General features: G+C 40.7%; 1 protein-coding gene across 18 annotated transcripts in view; it reads left to right on the top strand.

The window, feature by feature from the left end:
- Positions 1–18,880, top strand: part of ANKRD44 (ankyrin repeat domain 44) — a 351,835-nt gene that overhangs the window by 109,032 nt on the left and 223,923 nt on the right. For all 18 annotated transcript variants that reach the window (XM_063791430.1, XM_009443922.5, XM_063791432.1 and 15 more), the window contains one exon: positions 14,791–14,874. In XM_063791430.1, the coding sequence (XP_063647500.1) occupies positions 14,791–14,874 (84 nt within the window). The remainder of the gene's footprint in view (positions 1–14,790; positions 14,875–18,880) is intronic.

The raw sequence follows: 18,880 nt of genomic DNA, 5'->3' as shown, positions 1-18,880 counted from the left end.
ATGAATGTTCTTACAAGTGGGAGCTGAGCATTGGGTACACAAGGACACAAAGATGGGAATAGTAAACACTGTGAATCCCAAAAGGGGGCAGGATGGGAGGAGGGCAAGAGATTAAAAACTACCTATGGGGCACTATGTTCACTACTTGGGCGATGGGATCATTAGAAGCCCAAACCGTAGCATCACACAATATACCTGTGTAACAAACCTGCACATGTATCCCCTGCATCTGAAATAAAAACACAAAACACAAAAACAAAATATAAAAACAACAGCTCTGAGTTTTGACATAAGGTGTGCAGTGCAGATTCCCAAATCTAGATTTAACATGCAACGACACCAACAGGGTCTCCACATCATTCAGAGCCAACGTCAGGGGGATTGTTGGTGAGGAGAGGGGAGTGTGGATACCAGGAAAGGAACCAACCTCAGTTATGTCAGTTGGGCCAGAGGAGGCCAAAGGATCCTATCTCCCTGATGCCTTGTCTCAGACCTCAGTTGCCTTTGTGGTTGCCTAGTGCCACGGAGGCAGTGGGCATTCAAAATTCTGCTAAATAAAAACACACAGCAAATTAGGTTTTATTTAAACTCAGTAACTTACTCTCCTTGTTAAAAACTCAGTAACTCACTCCCTTATTTTCTGTAATATGACTGTCAAGATTATGTCTTCACACGTGCCCTTCACATGAACATTCTGAGAGTGCATCTTGTTTTCCTAATGTTTAAAAAACATGCTGCAAGCTAATTTTAAACTGGGATGGGTAGTGAAAAAGAGAGAATCATAGACTTCTCTGTGACACCACCTCTCAGTTAAAAATTACCCATGCCTTTTTAATCTCTAGTCTTTGAGACTAAAAGCACGTTAATCTACTTATGCCTAATTCATTTTCAGAATTTTCCCATAGAGCTACTTATATTCAGTCTCAAGGCATAATATATATCAGGACATACACTAAGCTTTCAAATCATATTTAACAAATGATAAAATTTAAAACTTGTTATTAAATATTTTCATTTAAATGGATTTGGAGAAGTTGCAAACATACTATTGCAACATAGAGTGAAAGACCAACACTGTAGTGACTGTCGATGTAAACATTTTAACAAGGTTTTTGATTATCAAAAGAACTGAGGTCTTTTTGGTTGCTAAATTCCAGTCACTTCATTATTGCTTTCTTTCATGTTATTCATATTATTTTCCAGATGGGCAGGAGCAGCTTAAATGACTACTGTTGTTTGAAGGGCACAGCAAGTGTTGTATGTGTTTTGGCATGGGGTAGCATAGGGCATGAGAAGGACAGGGAAGGAAGAGATTTGGAGGTATTTTCAAGCTCGTGCTGTCTGGAAGTAATGCATTTTAAATTAGTGTTAGTGTGATGTTCTGCAGCAGCCAAGCTTGGGAATTTTTTATATCTTTAAGCAGAGTCTGGCGAGTGGTGGTGGTGGGAGGGGTATGAGAAGAGGGTGTTTAGAAATGCTGTAACTCAGGACATTCTCCTGAGCATATACATGTCTAAAGTCAGTGCTGTGCCCTGCCTCATTTGTCATTCCAAAATACATTTTTTTCCTTCCTCCATCTAAACCATGTTCAGGCCTTGTTCAAGTCCTGCCTCCTCCAGAGACACCACTCTGGCTTCTTAGCCTTTCATGCTTCCCCTTTTCTGAATCAAGAAGGCTCCTAGAATATTATGGCTAAAGGCACCTCCAGATTACCTCTCCAATCTGTCATTGTGCAGAAGGACAACTTGGCATCCATTTGCATGAGGTCTGTAGAACATGGTTCAGTACTGTCTTACACAGTTTAAGTGTTTTGTGTGGGTTAGGCTTATTTCCCCAGCTATATTTGGCAGTCTTTTAGGAAAGGACTATGTCACACATTTCTTTTGTATATTTCATAAAAATAGCATATTGTAGGTACTCAGAAAATGCTTTTGGCTCTGGTAGCACTTCTCTGTGCAATGTGGATAAGCACTGATAGAGGCTTGTTTGTTGTGGTACAAACTAGAAACAACCCAAATGCCCATTCGAAGGGGAATAATTGAATATGTTATGGCATATCCATACAATGGAATAGTATTATATATAGTTATTAAGAGAAGTGATTTAATCCTGTAGCTATCGACCTGGGGGATGTCCTCAGTACATCATTATTTTTGCAAATTGTAAGAGAGGGAAATAAGCCAGGCATGGTGGTATGCACCTGTAATCCAGACTACTTGGATTACAGATACTTGGGTGGGAGGATCGCTTGAGCCCAAGAATTTGAGACCACCCTGGACAATATAGCAAGACCCCCATCTCAAAAAAAGTGTGTGGGGGGGAAATAGTAAAATCCCATTTTTTGATAATAAATAACGATAATCTCATATATCTGTATCTGTACCTACCAACAAGAACACGGGCTGTTCACATTTGTGGTAGGAAAGGTTATTAAGTTTTTTCTTTATCTGTTTTTGTATTGTTGCAACAGGAAACCTACTAAGATTAAAATCCAAAAAACATAAGACAAAGATAAAATGCACAGGGGTTTTGATGCATTAGGTGTTTCCCATAGTACTTCCTATTTTTCAAACTTCGTGTGATTAAAAAAGTAAGTTTTATCCCTGACTAAATTTCAGTGTGGAAATAAAGAAATAAAGATAGCATGTACTTGGCTTAGGTATACTTGTTTTGTTCTTTCAGCTCGTTACGTAAAGATACATTTTTTTTCTTTCTCATGACATGAAGATAAGCTTTCTTCTTACCAAAACCTAAACTGTGAAGGCAGCACCCAAGCCAAAAGCCTCGAGGCTCTGGTTTCTGTGGTGGAATGGGGAGAGAAGTAGGTTGCACAGATGTAGGATGCCAGCTGACTTCAGAACTTCCGGTCTCAGAGCTAACCAGGCTCGGCAAGCCACAAGAGAGAAGGAGCTTGCATAGGTGGAAGAGCAAAGAAAGCCAGTGCTGCAGAACTTCCGGTGCTCCTCCGCCGATGTCGGGCTGGCGCTGCTCCCGAGCCCTGTGTCCTGTGGAAGAAGTTGGTGAGAATCTTTTTGAATGTAGGCAGCCACTCCTGAGGAGGCTAGCCCTTGCTACATTAAAGGTGGAGCTAGATTTACATTTTATTTTATTTTATTTTATTTTTTATTTTTCGAGATGGAGTCTTGCTCTGTCGCCCAGGCTGGAGTGCAGTAGCACGATTTCAGCTCACTGCAACCTCCACCTCCCGGGCTCAAGCGATTCACCTGCTTCAGCCTCCCGAGTAGCTGGGATTACAGGGCCCCGCCACCATGCCTGGCTAATTTTTTGTATTTTTAGTAGAGACGGGGTTTCACCATGTTGGCCAGGCTGGTCTCAAACTCCTGGCCTCAGGTGATCCACCTGCCTCGGCCTCCCAAAGTGCTGGGATTACAGACGTGAGCCACCATGCCCAGCCAAATTTACCTTTTAGATTCACATATTACCACCAGAAGAATGCTTCCTCTGACAACTGAGCGGTACTCCATCCCCAGAGCCCTTTGTGCAGACTATTATTGCAGTTTCCTAACTTGTTATGACACTCCAGACTTTTCCTCCAGGTCATCAAACAATCCATTTTTAGAGTGATTGTTCTAAAGCACAAATCTTAGGTCACTCCCCTGCTCAAAAACCACCCACTGCTCCCCCAGTTCTACAGAAGAGAGCTCAAATTTCTTAGCTTGGTATTCAAGACCTTCCATGATAGGATCCCTGTCTACTACTCAGCTTACCTCACTTCTCCCCTCCTCCAGCCAAATGAAACTGTTCCCTGTGTATGTTCAGGCTCCCTAGCTTCTGCTCACAGCCTTCTGAATATGAAGAAGGGACAGTCCCTTACCATTCCATCCGTCTCTACCTGTTTAAATCCTCCCCAGTCTTCAATATTCATTTCAGAGGCTGCGTCTTTCAGGAGGCCAGGTACAATTTCTCTCCCTTCTCCATGGACTTCTCCTGCGGCCTGTGCCTTACATTCTAGCTGTGCGTATTTGTATACTTCCTGTTACACCTTGGTAACCTCATCAAGGGAGAGACTGACTCTGACATTCCAGTGTCTGAATTTCTTTTTTTCTTTTTCTTTTTTTTTTTTTTGAGACAGGATTTCACTCTGTCACCCAGGCTGGAGTGCAATGGTGTGAGCATGGCTCACTGCAGCCTCAATTTCCTGGGCTCAGTTGGTTCTCCCACCTCAGCCTCCCGAGTAGCTGGGACTACAGGTGTGTGCCACCGTGCCCAGCTAATTTTTGCATTTTTAGTGGAGATGTGGTTTCACCATGTTGTCTAGGCTGGTCTGGAACTCCTGGACTCAAGTGATCCGCCTGCCTTGGTCTCCCAAAGTGTTGGGATTACAATCATGAGCTACTGCGCCTGGCCTCCAGTGTCTGAATTTCTTATGCTCAGTAAATGTCTTATGCTTAATACATCTTTCTTGAATTGAATGTGGTTATCTGAAATGTACCAAATTAAGTTTTAGAAAACATATCTTTTATCCCCTGTTGGAGGGGGTAGTGTGTAAAGAAATAAAGGAGCTATGCACTGGGTTGGTGTCTGTGAAAGGAAATATGATATGACTGTTCTCTTTTTTTGCAGAATTTCCCATTTTCCCATTTTATATTATCGAATGTTTTCCAGTCTCTTAGGCTCCTCTCTCTTCCTGCTGCCTTATCCTTTCCCTTTGACATCTGTCACTGGATGTCCTTACCATGATTTTGGATGGGGAAATGAGAAGATGCTTCCTGAAAGACTACACTGAGGGGATTCTCTAATAGATTTTCATTCGATGTGACTTTTTCTGGCTGGGGAGGGAGTAGGGGACCTTCCAGTCCTCTCAGGCAGAAACTAATTCAGGTCCTGGTCAACCCACTGCCTTAAATTTTAGAATGGTTGCTATAACAATTTTAGAATGGTTGCTATAACAAGATGCCTTAGGAAAAAAAAAATTGACAATGGCCAGAACAGGAAGGTGACTCAGTTTTACACATGTCCCTAGTCCCTCACCTGTGGAGAGGTGGTGAGAGTTTAACTGCTTGCTGTCTTTCCAAGAAGGCACGTGGAATTCAAAGAAAAGAACAGTAGAAGGGAAGGAGAGGGTTTAAAGGAAAATTGTCATGGGCTTTGGAAAGACCTGATTGTGTAAAAATTGCTTGCTGGTGTTTGGAAAGAACCCCGGTGCTAACAGATTTTAGACAAACCCAATCTGGAGTTGCCTAAATCATGAATGATTTAATGTGACTGAGTTAATCCATGTATCTTGTATACAGTAGTTCCAGCCTCCTCAAATGTAGCAGGAGATTGCCACCTTTCTGAGAGTACCTTTCATTTCTACATGCTGATTTTGTTGTTGTTTTTAAAGGACACTTGAATTGCTTTATTTAGCTTCCAATTTGTGAGATTCTCAAAAATTAAAATTACTCATGACCACAAGAAGATACTTCTGTAGTTATGGATCATTTTCTGCTATTTTTTTAAGGAATACTTTTTTATTGTTGTCTTTTTTATAAGTGATGCACATACCAGGTAGTAATAAAAAGTCATGTTTTCCAGTGCACCCTAAAACTGAACTGCTGTCTCTATTTGAACAGGCAAATAAATTATACTGAATATACCTACAACCCTGAAAATCATCTTCCGGCCATTTTTCTTTTTTCCCCACAAAGATCACTAAAGTGGTTTATATTGATTAACATTATTAAATCCACCTCTCATGTTTGCAACTACATAAATTCAATATGCAGTAAGATACAGTTATACAAAGAATGTAACCCAAGCCAAGATGAGAAATAAAACCTCTATACCAATTTTTCAAAACAGGAAACTGTTGCAGAAGTATATATAGTTGTTCTTTTTGTTTCACTAAAATTACATGGATTTAAATGTTCTGTATGAACTAACCTCCTGGATCCATTGTCCTTTTTGCCCAAATTAGCTTTCTTTAAAAGTTAACTCCCCAACACAATTTAATTATCTTAGCTAAATTTTAGGTTTGATCTCAAGCCATTTGAAACTAGACAGAGTGAAAAAATCTGTGGGTAGTTGGCAGCAGATCCTGATAGAAATATGGCACTTGGCAAAGGCTGTCTGCCTTGTTTTGATTTGCCTTTCTCTTTATGGATGTGGCCTATTTTTGAAATGTTATGATTTAAATTCAGCGATCAAGTGACAAGTCTGACAAAACAGAGCTTACATCCGCAGAGGTTCTGTGGGGGAAAAAATGGAAATGTTCCAGAACTAAAGGAAGTAACCTCAGTTTCACCTGGAAACATTAGTGTTTCAGAGGCAAGGGATTTGGACTATATATAAAGAGTGAAGGAAAGTGGCCAAGATGCTGGGCCAAAATTGCATCCAGGAATAGAGCAGACATTAAAGAACCAAAAACTATATCTGTTGTTTTCACCGTATCCCTGTAAGTAGCACCTGGGGAGACTGTGATTAAAAAAAAGATGGGAAAGTTCTTTCCTGTGATGGCTTGGATTGTAGCAACAGCCTTCTAACTGGGCCTCTAACTCCAATCTCTCCTTCTCCAGTACTCAGTGTACGCTTTGGCCAGATTAAATTCTTGGGAAAACTCTATTCCTTTCTCCTGCTCATGACCCCCATTCCTGTTTGTCCATAAGATTAGGTAAAGGCTGGGTACAGTGCTCATGACTGTAAGCCCAGCTCTTTGGGAGGCTGAGGGAGAAGAATTGCTTGAGGCCAGGGGTTCAAGACCAGCCTGGGCAACATAGCGAGACCCTGTCTCCACAAAAAAATATTAAAAATTCACCAGGTTTAACGGTGGCCTGTGCCCATAGTCTGAATTACTTGGGAGGCTGAGGTGGGAGCATCGCTTGAGCCCAAGAGTTTGAGGTGGTAATGAGCTATATGATCGCACCAAAAAGATTAGGTTAAAGCTCCTTATGCTGATGTGATGCTCCCCCCACCCAGTTATTCATTTTTCTAACTTCATCTATTATTTTCCAACATGAAAGATTTACTCTCCAGTCCCCAGTCTCATCCTTCAAAATTCTGCTTAGTGCCTACCTTCTTCATCTTTATAACTCAGACCCATGCTGAGCTCCCTCAACTCTGAAAGACTGTAGCCCTTTGTTTTCTGTCTTTTGGTAAGATTATTTTATTGTTAGCCATTTTGTTGCAAGGAATTATATCTATATCTATCTATCTATGTATATGCATTTGGCCACTATTTGTGTAAATATATATGCATATGTATAGAGAGAATGTATCTCATATATGGCAGCTTTTTCCTTAGTGTATACTATTTCTCCATAGGAGGTATGTTGAAACTGAAGCTGAATTCTGATCATGAATTATATGTATATTATATTACATGTGAGAGAAAGTACCGAGCTGCGAGAATCAGGAAAACTAAGTTCTAGTCTCACTTTGTCACTAACAGGCAAACTGTTAGACTTCGTCACAGCTCCAAACAGGGAATTCATTTCCTTTATGTCTATCAGGAGATCACAAAAGAAAGGTGTAACTACATGTATTTATGATAACCTTAAGTAGTAAAATTACAATCTCAGGTCCCATTAAGCCGGCATGAATATGTGCAGTTACCTTTTGATTAGTCAAGAAGAAATGGTGTATTAGTTCAGTGAGTTATTGGCTTTATAGATTAGACTTCTGAGTACAGAGGGACTGTGTGACAATTTCGAGGTTGCTGAGTGTAACAAAGGCCAAGTCATGCTCAGTTTGATTTTTGCTCCCGGGCCTGTAAAAGCTTCTCTCCCAATATGATGGGCCCCTCTGCTTTAGAGGTGGTGTTGAGTGGGTTATAATCCTAACTCAATTTATTTACTCTGTAGTATTTTAGGAAATCTTTCAAGATCTCTTATTTTTCCTTTTTTAGGATGCACATAAATGTACTTGTCTATGAAGGTTTTTGAGCTTGTTAACTCAAGGTAAACAATCATCCCTGTTTTTATTGTGTGCACACCAGGCATCTGGCCCCGTGCTGGGGGTGTTGCATATGTTGTGTTATTTTTTATTATTTATTTATGTATTTATTTATTTTTTGAGATGGAGTCCCTCTCTGTTGCCCAGGCTGGAGTGCAGTGGCGCGATCTCGGCTCACTGCAAGCTCCGCCTCCCGGGTTCACGCCATTCTCCTGCCTCAGCCTCCTGAGCAGCTGGGACTACAGGCGCCCGCCACCAGGCCTGGCTAATTTTTTTTTGTATTTTTAGTAGAGACGGGGTTTCACCATGTTAGCCAGGATGGTCTCGATCTCCTGACCTCGTGATCCACCCTCCTCGGCCTCCCAAAGTGCTGGGATTACAGGTGTGAGCCACCGCGCCTGGCCGTTATGTTATTTTTTAAACACATCTATAAAATGGCTATTGTAACCCCATCTTAGAGATGAGAAAACTGAAACGGAAATGGATTGGATTTAATAATTGGTCAGTCTGATACCATAGCATTAATCTTTCTACTATGGAAAAAAAGGAGGTCAATAAAAATTAACATTGTAATCAATAAAAATTAACATTGCCTCCAGATTTCAATTTAACTGATACTGTTATTTCATCACTTCCTTTGGCCCAACTTTTTGTCTGTAACTGGTAACAAAGTTGAATTTTGTTTTACTTTGGGTTGGCCATTGGGTGAGGGTGATAACTGGTGGTATTAAAGAGCAGAGAAACACCCAAAGAGAATCTCAGGAAAAGAAGGAGCAACAAAGGATTAAATGTTCCAAAAATTGGGTAATTGGGGTAGTTGGTCCTTGAGTAACTATTTCATAGTCAGTACCCATATGTTATTTTCACTGGGAAAAGATTAGGTAATAAATTAATTTTCTCCATTTTCTAATTAGATGTAATTCTTTTTTCATAATGTTAAATATAGAGTTAACAAATACGCTACTTGGAGGGCATGACTATAACATGGAATTTTATGTTTTTTCTGTTTTTAATAGTAATGGAAAATATTATATATATTTACTCTGCAGCATAGCCTGTAGGAGACATTTTCAGACATGCAGTCCTGCCTCACTCCCTGATTTTTTAAAAAATGTATTTATAAGGACTCAGTATATTCTTGTATTGTTCTTATGGTACTTAAGAGGAACAGATTTTGATTTTATGATAATCATTATCTTTCTGGGATGGAGTGAACTTCTCAAGTAAAGGGTGATCTATATTCAGGAAGAACTCAATGAAATCCTTGCAGGGGATCACACAGCAGAACTCACATGAATTGAGTTAGCAGGTTTTGTTCATTAAATCTAGTGACTTGAACAAATTTTTATTATCCTCTCGCAAAAGTGCAAGCACTGCCTCCTACAAAAAACAGTTGTTACCTAACGAAGTGTTTCCGCTTGTTCATATAAGTTGATGGCTTCATATGGCTAGATTATTGCTGTATCAGCTATCAGCTACTAATAACACACTCCCATCTTACTTTAATGACATGTGTACTCAGAATGCTCAAGGAGGGACAGATGTTTAGGAATATCAATTTTTCCTTCTTGGCTATTGATTGATTCCCAACACCCATTTCTGATTGGAATGCAAAATGTTTTTCTTTTAGACTTGGAGTCTTTATTTTCCCGATCTAATCAGAAAAACACAAGCAACACACCAGGATCTAGAATGAAATGCTGGAGCATCCCTGGATGCTGCTTGGGCTTATTACCATTGACTGTAGTTACCAATGCTCAATGACAGCCTCTGTCACTCTGCCTATCTTCCAAAGCCAATTCATTAGTACAGAGCATGCAACTCTGGCAAAGGGAAAGTGAAATATACTATACAGTGGTTTTAGCAAAAATTAAAATGGTGGTTTCATTAGGGGATTTTGCGGGATGTGGGAGGGCATTGATGACTTCATAGCCGGATGGAGTGGATACTCTAAACTAGCTTGGCTCTCTTTGTAGAACCCATGATGGGCTTCATTCTTAAATGGAGGGTGTGTCTGATGACATCAGTTGCATATTTTTTTCGTGGAATTGACATAATAATTGAATTGGATTTCACAGATGATGAAAATGATACCTTAGCACCTAGGTTTTAGATAGTTTTATTCTTATTTCTAAAACCTGGATCCTCAGGGATCAATAGGAATTTTTTGTGTTTGGTGTTTTTTTGTTTGTTTGTTTTAGTATGTGCATGGTGTGCATGTTTACTTATGACTAAGAACTCTTTCAGAAGCTTGAGTTCTTTTATGTTTTTAATGAAGTGGATTTTTCAACTACCTTACTTCCTTAATTACACATCCTGAACCTTTGCTTTTACCTCCCAGGTAACAAATTACCATCTTGCTCCCCCTAGTGGAATTTTGACTCTACTTCAAAGTTTGAGAATAACTATCCCTAGTACATATTTGATTTAGCATTTTATTTTTGGAAGTCTGGTATTTTCCCAGTTTGTTTTCAGGGTGAGAATAAAAACAGAATATTTTATTGGATGTGCCAATAGGGGATGTGGGTAGAGAAAGTGGCTTTCGGCTGATTAGATTTCAGTTCCAAGGGTTAGCAAGTTCAGCTACAAAATTTATAAGATCAAGGGGACTTTCTGTTCCCCATTTCTATCTTAGAGGGGTCAAGTGTCATCAGCTTGGTAGACATTCCCCTCTAGAAGGCAGCCGTCAACACTCCTGGAAAGGTAGTAGGGGGCTAGTTGTTGGTGATTTTGAAGGCAAGGACAGGTCCCATCTGAACAACAAATCCCACTTGTGCCTTTGGTAAATTTGGCCCAGGAAGTGTCCTTCTGTCTTCTGAATCTACCAGAGGCACTGCACCAATATCTGCAGCACTGACAATCATTTTGCAGCTGCTAAGCATGCTAAGAAAATTCTAGCAATTGAAGCTAAAAAGACTGCATACCTCTCTTAGGAATTTAAATTTCTTTAGGGGATGATGATCAATGATTTCATGGTATCTGAATCTCCTTTTTTCCTACCACTATTTGTTTTTCTCAATTTTGACCCTTGTTACAATTTTGTATTTATTCAACTCTGTACCCTACTGTACACAAAGCACTCGTGTTGTATATGCTAGTGCTAAAATGTGTGAAACTTTAAAAAGAAATACCTGTATATGCCAAGGCTTGGGACTCTGCTCTTGTGCAGGTAGGACTTTGCTTCTAAGCCTTTTTAAGTTAAGACAAAAGCTGCAAAAGTTATGATAGTTGCCAAATTAATGAACAACAGAATATGTGTCCTTAATACTTATGAGCAAGAATATTGTAATTAGAATATTCTTTGCCTTAAACATCATATAATATACTATTTAGATATATCTTTTCCCCAATATTTTTTCTTAGGTTAAGTGTTTACCTGGGGAAAAATAAAACAGCAGGATCTCATTAAAATTCCAACAAAAAGGAGTGCCAAAGTGCTCTCTGGGAATGTTTTTGGGAGTGTGGAGAGAAAAAAAGAAGCAGCAGTCATAATATTTAAAAAATAAATATTACTTGCTCAAGAATCATTACGTATTCCATTCAGTAATTATATCCACACAAACACACAGCTTCAGTTGAAGCAAAGCACGTTATCTGTGAAGTTCTAGTTTGAAATCCCATGATGCTTAAATTCATAATTGTGAAGGCGATGTCTTGGTAGCCACATGGCACAGTTGAGCTAGAGATGTCCATATAGCAAGGCTTTGAGATGTGGAGAACAGCTGCTTTTTTATTCCACGGGAAGTAGAAGGGGTTTGTGTATGACTCAACATGTGTCTCTATGCATGCATGCCTGAGTGTAGATAGGTATGCATATGTACCTAGGTGCATATGTATGCATATATGTGACTTCAGTATTGGAAGAGTTATAATGATAGCTCAGCCTCTTCTTCCTAATGGCTCCTGGGGATTCTGTGCCTTGACAATTCTCTATAAAGTAGCTTTTAGCAGCGTTAGTCCCAGAGGCACCACTCCCTGCTGAGGGACTGTGCTGGCGCCCTTCTCTGGAAGCTTTTTTGGGATGCATCTCCTTGGTAACATTCCAGCCATAGCTTGGAATGCTTGCCTTTCTTCAGAAGTGTGAGGACTGAGTGAATGCAACAGAATGTACGTATTCCGTACACTCGCAATTGGGAGACTCTGCTCACCTCATTGTGTTCCCTTAAAGTGACTAAGTAGTGGTGCATTAACTACTGTGTTGGGTTTGTTCCCCGGAATCTTAACTGTTCAGCTGTTGATTGACTACTCCTGATTTAACACGAAAATCTTGTCAGACACTGCCTCTACTTATCGTTCTCTGGTTGTGGAGGTTTGTTGTTTGTTTTCTTTTAAGGTCCAAAAAGGCAGAAATGCACACATGAGCATTTGGCCATGAGCACAGCAGATGGAGAATTATGGAGCAGATAAACAAGATTCAATATTTTTTTTTGTCGAAACCCTGAATTTGTGTCTGGCTCTGTGTCTTGTGTGAAATGTGGTCCTTGCCACAGGGCAGATGTAACCCGAACAGAGACTTGGTTAGCAGGTAGTTAGGGGGACTGTGGAAGGATCTGCCTGTCTTTAAGCAGAGTAAGTAGCTAAGACTGAACTAGCAGTAAACTTGTATTCTTTTCAAGACTTCTTTCCTGCTACTTAATTGTTGGCAATTTCAGAAACTATCCATACACCTTGTCAAGAAGCAGAATTGAGAGGGTGTTTTGGAGAAAGAAAAAGAGATATATGTTCATTTGCTGGGAATTTTTATGGCAGAGGAGAAACCCATGGACAAATTCCTGGCATATTGAAATATCCATTCTGCACCTTGACATTTTTACATAGTATTTCCTCAAGGAATCTTACTCTGTCTTACTGATAGTACTTATATTGGTCCCCCAAACTAGCAATAAACAGCAACATAACCTGTAAGAAAGCCAACAGGAGGATAAAAAGAGAAAAGAGGGTTTATAGGGAAAATGACAACTCACATTCCCAACAGCAGATCACAGGGCGAGGTCAAGGTATGTGACGCTAGTGATTTCACCTGAGGCCAGTGCTTGCCACCAGTTCCTAAGAATTGATGGGTACTTGTTAAAATCTAGATTTGCAGGTCCCCACCCTGAATGTATTATATCCTTAGGAAAGGGATCTGGGACTATATTTTTTAATAGGCATCTCCGGTGATTCTTATGGTCAGACACATTGGGGAAACTGCTGTCATCTAATCGACTACCAGGACTAAGGTATTTCTAGAAGTTTGGGTGAATGTGTGTGTGTGTATGCATGAGTGTGTGTGCATAATTACCAAGGATCTTAAGGTTAAAAGAAAATTATCAACTACTCCATCTTGTCATCGTGAAACATTTCTTAATGAAAACATCTATGTAGGGTTGTCTGGTTAGAGGACATTTTCTCATGTACTACCTCATTTGATCCTAATAACAATCCCATGAGGAGGTTAGGCAGCGATGATCATGCTCACCCCCAAGTTGCACGTAGAAATGGGCTTTGCATGTGGCTAGCAAGTGTGAGACTGGCTTTGAATAGCATTTTTTGCCATGCAGGCAAGCCCAACATCAACCCTAAAGCCTGCCACTGTTCCTCTTTTACCCCACACTCTGGTCACTAACATATCAGGTTCTTTGCACATCCACACCTTTGCACACCTGTACCTCCTTTGTCTTCCTTCCTTGTCAGCAAATCATATTTATTCATTAAGGTGCCTTCCTCAAGCTTTTTTGGATACACCCTTGTCTTCACCCAGCCTCCTACCCAAGTGGAGCTAGCTGTTCTTTTGGTTGTGTTTCCATCACACATATAGATCCTTCTACTGCATGCTGGGGTCTTGTTTAATGTAGATGAGTTCAATAATAAAAGCTTGGTAACACCCCCCTCTTCTTCCCTAAACTGCCATCGTGCCACTTACTTTTAATAAGCAGTAGATGTAATCATGTTTAAGACAGTACTTGTTGGCTAAAGCTATGGGAGGCATTTGGGAATGATTTCAAGGGTTTTCCAAATATCGACACAAAAGTGTTCCAGTGGCCAGAAACATGGCCATTAGCATCCTCTAGGAATGGAATTATTTGAGGATAACAAGGAACATTGTCTAACAAGAAGTAGAGGAATCATAGGGAACTGTCTTAGTTTGCTCAGGCTGCCATAACAAAATACTATAGACTGGATGGCTTAAGCAACAGAAATTTTTGTTCTCCCAGTTCTGGAGGCTGGAAGTCCAAAATCAGGGTTAGTTTCTGGTGAGGCCTCTCTTCCTGGCTTACAAATGGCCACCTTTTCACTAGGTCTTCACATGGCCTTTCCTCCTGTGTGAGAGAGAAGAAAGAGAGAGAAGGAGAGGAAGAGAGAGAGAGAGAGAGAGAGAGAATGAGAACGTGAGCTCTGGTATCTCTTCCTCTTCTTATGAGGACACCGGTCCTATTGGATCAGGGCCGCCCCTTATGACCTCTTTTAATCTGAATTATCTCCTTAAAGGCCCTGTCTCCAAATACAGTTGCTTTGGGGGTTAGGGCTTGCAACATATCAATTTTGGTGGGGATACAATTCAATTCATAACAGGGATTGTATGCACAAAACCACAGATTTAGTAGTTTCCTTGTCAGGGATTTAAGGGCCTATCAAAGTTTCAGTGATGGGTGGTATTCATGGTACACTCACTGTAGTTCATAGTTCAGGTTAGAGACTATCTGGCCTGGCTTTCAGATTGTATAATAGTTATTTCTTTATGTAAATATCTCCCCCACTGGACTTCTTGTAAGGGTTGGTCTGAGTCTTATTCATCTTTGTCTGCCAACTGATAATGGTTGAATAAACTTTTAAAGAACAAATCTTCTCACCATCTGCATCTGTATGTGATCAGATGTATTAATTTTAGTTCTGATTCCCATTCTCTTGTGTTTGCAGCCACCATTGGTTCAGGCAATCTTCAGTGGTGATCCAGAGGAGATCCGGATGCTCATCCATAAAACTGAAGATGTGAATACTCTGGTAAGAGATGCTGTGGTTTTGCTACTCAGGCCCTGTTAGCCTGGAGCAGGAAAGGGCTCTTAACCTTTTATATACCATGGACTCTTGATATCTGGTGAAAGCTCCAGACTGTTTCTCAGGACACTGTTCTTAAACCCTATACAAGAAATAAAATATCTAGGGTTACAATGGAAATCAGTTATTGAGATACAGTTACCCAAATATTAAAAATCTACTTTGTGATATGGTAATATATGTGCTTTTAAAAAAATAACACATTTAGGCTGGGCGCAGTGGTTCATGCCTATAATCCCAGAATTTTGGGAGGCTGAGTTGGGCAGATCACTTGAGCCCAAGAGTTTGAGACCAGCCTGGGCAACATGGTGAAACTCTGTCTCTAAAAAAAAAAAAAAAAAAAAAAAAAAAAAACGGAAAACTTAGCTGGGCGTAGTGATGGAGGCACAGGTGGGAGGATTGCCTGAGCCCAGGAGTTCGAGGCTGCAGTGAACTTTGATCATGCCACTGCACTCTAGCCTGGGTGACAGAGTAAGACCCTACCTCAGAAAAAAAAAAAAATCTGGTTAAATAACCAGATACAGCAGAAGATCTAAGAGTGAGCATAATTTAAAAATAGTGATGAGCATAATCAGTATTTTGAGTTGTCTGCAACAACTCTAATGCTATATGAACATACCTGTGATTTCTGCTGGTGACAGCATTACAGTTACTGATTTTTGCTACTGTGGTTTATGGCCTACATTCATAGTGGAAGGAAATGCTAAATTCCAATTAGAAGTCAGTGATAATAGAGATGCAATTTTTTTTCCAAGGTGATGAACCCCTGGAACCCATGCCCTGCAGCAGTGGTTGGCAACCTATGGTACATCATACATTTTTTTCTGCAGGCCTCCTGCTAAGAATGGTTTTTATTTTTTAAGTGTTGAGAAAAAAATCAAGAGAAGAATAATGTTTTGTGACACATGAAAATGACATGAAATTCAAATTTGGTGTTCATACATACAGTTTTGTTGGAACACAGCCATACTCATTCATTTATGTATTATCTGTGGCTACTTTTGCACTGCAACAGCAGAATTGGGTAGTTGTGAAACAGACTATAAGTGGCTCACAAAGCCAAAGATATTTACTATCTGTTTTTTTAGGGAAAGTTTGCTGACCCTTGCCCTAAAAGGTTCATGACTCTGGGTCTGGGATCAGTGGGTGAACTAGGCATCCTGTGTGCCCTCTGAAGTCACAGGCAGTAGATATGTGCACTATATACATATTTTGTGTGAAATGAATCAAACTATTTCATCAAGTTCTTAAAAAGGTATCTGACTCCCAAAAGATTAAGAATCACTGTATCTGGAAGGTCCTGACACAAAAAAACAAACCTTCAATAAAGAAAGGTAAAATGATTTAGTCAATGATTTACCCTTTTAGTAGTTTCCTAGATTTGAGTTGAACAAGCAATTATGTACAGTACATGCTACTAATTCTCTTAATGTAATTCAGTTATGAAATACTGAAGTCCACCAGGGAGAGGAGTTCTCTTTAAAGTCTCTAGTGTTAAGTAGAAACAGAAGTTGTCAACTACATCTTCAGTGTAAGAGGAGCTTTGCCACAGGGAGGTAGATTACGTCTGTCTGGTCGGCTGAATGCTTTATTCAGAAGGCGAGTCATTTGGTGTAGTCATTGTTCCATGGCAGTGCAGGTTGGTGTGGCTTTTGCAAAAGCTTTTGGCAGCTTCTCCCCAGCTGGCACTAAGCACAACAGGACAATGGTTTGTGACATTTTTGCAAGGTAAGCACAGATGAGGCCAGGGACAGGCTACTCGAGAAGGCAGTTGGGCATTTGTCCAGGGCCTGCGGGTTGCGACCTGTGCTTCTGAGCCAAGGCCAGGCCAGCAAGCTCCCTTTCCAGTGTTCTGACATCACAGGAATCCACCCAGCCTGTTTTGTGGCTGTGGCCCAAGCCCAGGGAAGCCCAAGCCATGGTTACTATATTTTCCTAATGATCATGAGCAAATGGAACTTTTGTTCTGTCATACATACCAAAAAAGTTTGTACTGGCCCCTGAATGGCCTTCATTTCTTTTTGGGAAAGTGACAAAACAGTTGCTAGCTGGTAAAGGTTAGGGGAGCCTAACTTCAGTTGTAACTTATCACTGAATTAGATAGGTTAACTACTGTTACACATAGACCCCTAAATATATGATGGATGTATGATGTATGAAGTTTAGGTCTCTTTATGAACATATTAGAGGGATGGTCCTTTTCCAAACAGGATCCCAGGTAGCAACATGTGGCCTCTAAGATCACCATAGGGGTTGTGTGCAGTCCTGCCACCCCAAAGGGAAAAAGAGCATGGAGGAAAAGCATGGAAGGATTTTTTTTTTTTTTTTTTTTTTTGAGATGGAGTCTCGCTCAGCTGCCCAGGCTGGAGTGCAGTGGCGTGATCTCGGCTCACCGCAACCACCATCTCCCGGGTCAAGCGATTCTCCTGTCTCAACCTCCCAAGTAGCTGGGATTACAGGCACCCGCCATCATGCCCAGCTAATTTTTGTATTTTAGTAGAGACAGGGTTTCACCACGTTGGCCAAGCTGGTCTTGAACTCCTCACCTCAGGTGATCTGCCTGCCTCGGCCTCCCAAAGTGCTGAGATTACAGGCGTGAGCTACCGCGCCCGGCCACCATGGAAGGATTTTTATGGGTCAGCTTGGAATTAGCATACATCACTTCCACTTATATTCCATGGACCAGAATTTAGCCATGGCCATACCTAGCTACAAGGGAGGGTGAGGAATTAGTGTATCTGTGTGCCCCCAAAGAGACAGCATGGATTTTAGTGAGTAGTTAGCAATCTTGGCCACACCAATTTTTGGTCTTAGAGAATTCTAGTGATGCCACTTATTTGTCTGGGAGATGTTTTATTCATCCATAGTTATGTACTGAGTTGAGACTGTGTGCTCAGTGCTAGGGACACAGCAGTGAGATGGCACCCTTTCCATGATAGAGCTTACAACATAGCAGAGAAGTCAACAAATGAGAAATTACACTGTGATGCAGTTTTGAAAGAAAAAATCCGGGATGCTATGTAGGGAGAAGGTTAATCATGAGGACCTGATAAAGTGATGTGTAACCTGAGGCTTGAGAGATACATAGGAATTTGCTTTGCCTTTGTGGGCTGTTGGGTGTGTGGCAACAGATAAGCAGGGGATGGAGGGAGGGAGAGAAATGAACACAAGAGTGGTTGAATGAATGAATGAATGAATGGTTAAAGAACACAAGGAGGGCCTGAGTTCTTAGGTTGATGTTACCACTTTTCGGGGTCCATAGGCCCTTTTGTTCTACTCACCCCTCTTTAGACTCTCCCTTTAACTCCCCCTTTCTGCTCCTTCAGGTGTGTACAAAGATCATTTGACCCCACACTTATCCAGCATGTCCTCTTGTCTTGGTTTTCTTTTGCCAGTGCCTTTGGGGATGAGTCATAGTGACTATTTTTGCTGGGGGTGGGTTAGGTAGTTTAAGAGAAGTGGTTGTTAAGAAAAGGCATAGACAGATGGAGGACACATAAGGATTGGAGAGCTAAGCCTGGAGGTGCATTTCAAAGGGGAAAAGGGGCTGATAACCATGTATTTAAATGTCAAGGAAGGAAAATAAATAGTGCAGGAGCCACTACTCACTAACTTGGAAGACCATATTTGTCTTCTTACCCCTTGCTTTTCTTTCTTTCCCCCCATTTATTCACTTGATTATGCTTTTCTGTCCTAGGTTCTGAGTTTTTCACCTTTCCCTGCCCTCACCTCTCCACGCTTTTTGATGGGTCACATGTTCTCTGGTGTAAATCACCCATTCATTAACTGATCCTGATATAGAAAGCCATCTCATTCAGCTTGGCCTCTGTGTTTTTCCAGACTTTATTTCCCCCAATAGTATTTATAAATTCTGTGCCCCACTAACCACATGACTTGACTCATTGGGATTTATTCTATTCTCTCACCCTTTTCTCACTTCTCCACCCTTCCA

The sequence above is a fragment of the Pan troglodytes genome, chromosome 13 (genome assembly GCF_028858775.2).
Source record: "Pan troglodytes isolate AG18354 chromosome 13, NHGRI_mPanTro3-v2.0_pri, whole genome shotgun sequence".
NCBI classification, from domain to species: domain Eukaryota; kingdom Metazoa; phylum Chordata; class Mammalia; order Primates; family Hominidae; genus Pan; species Pan troglodytes.
This window is presented reverse-complemented; position numbering and strand designations above follow the sequence as displayed.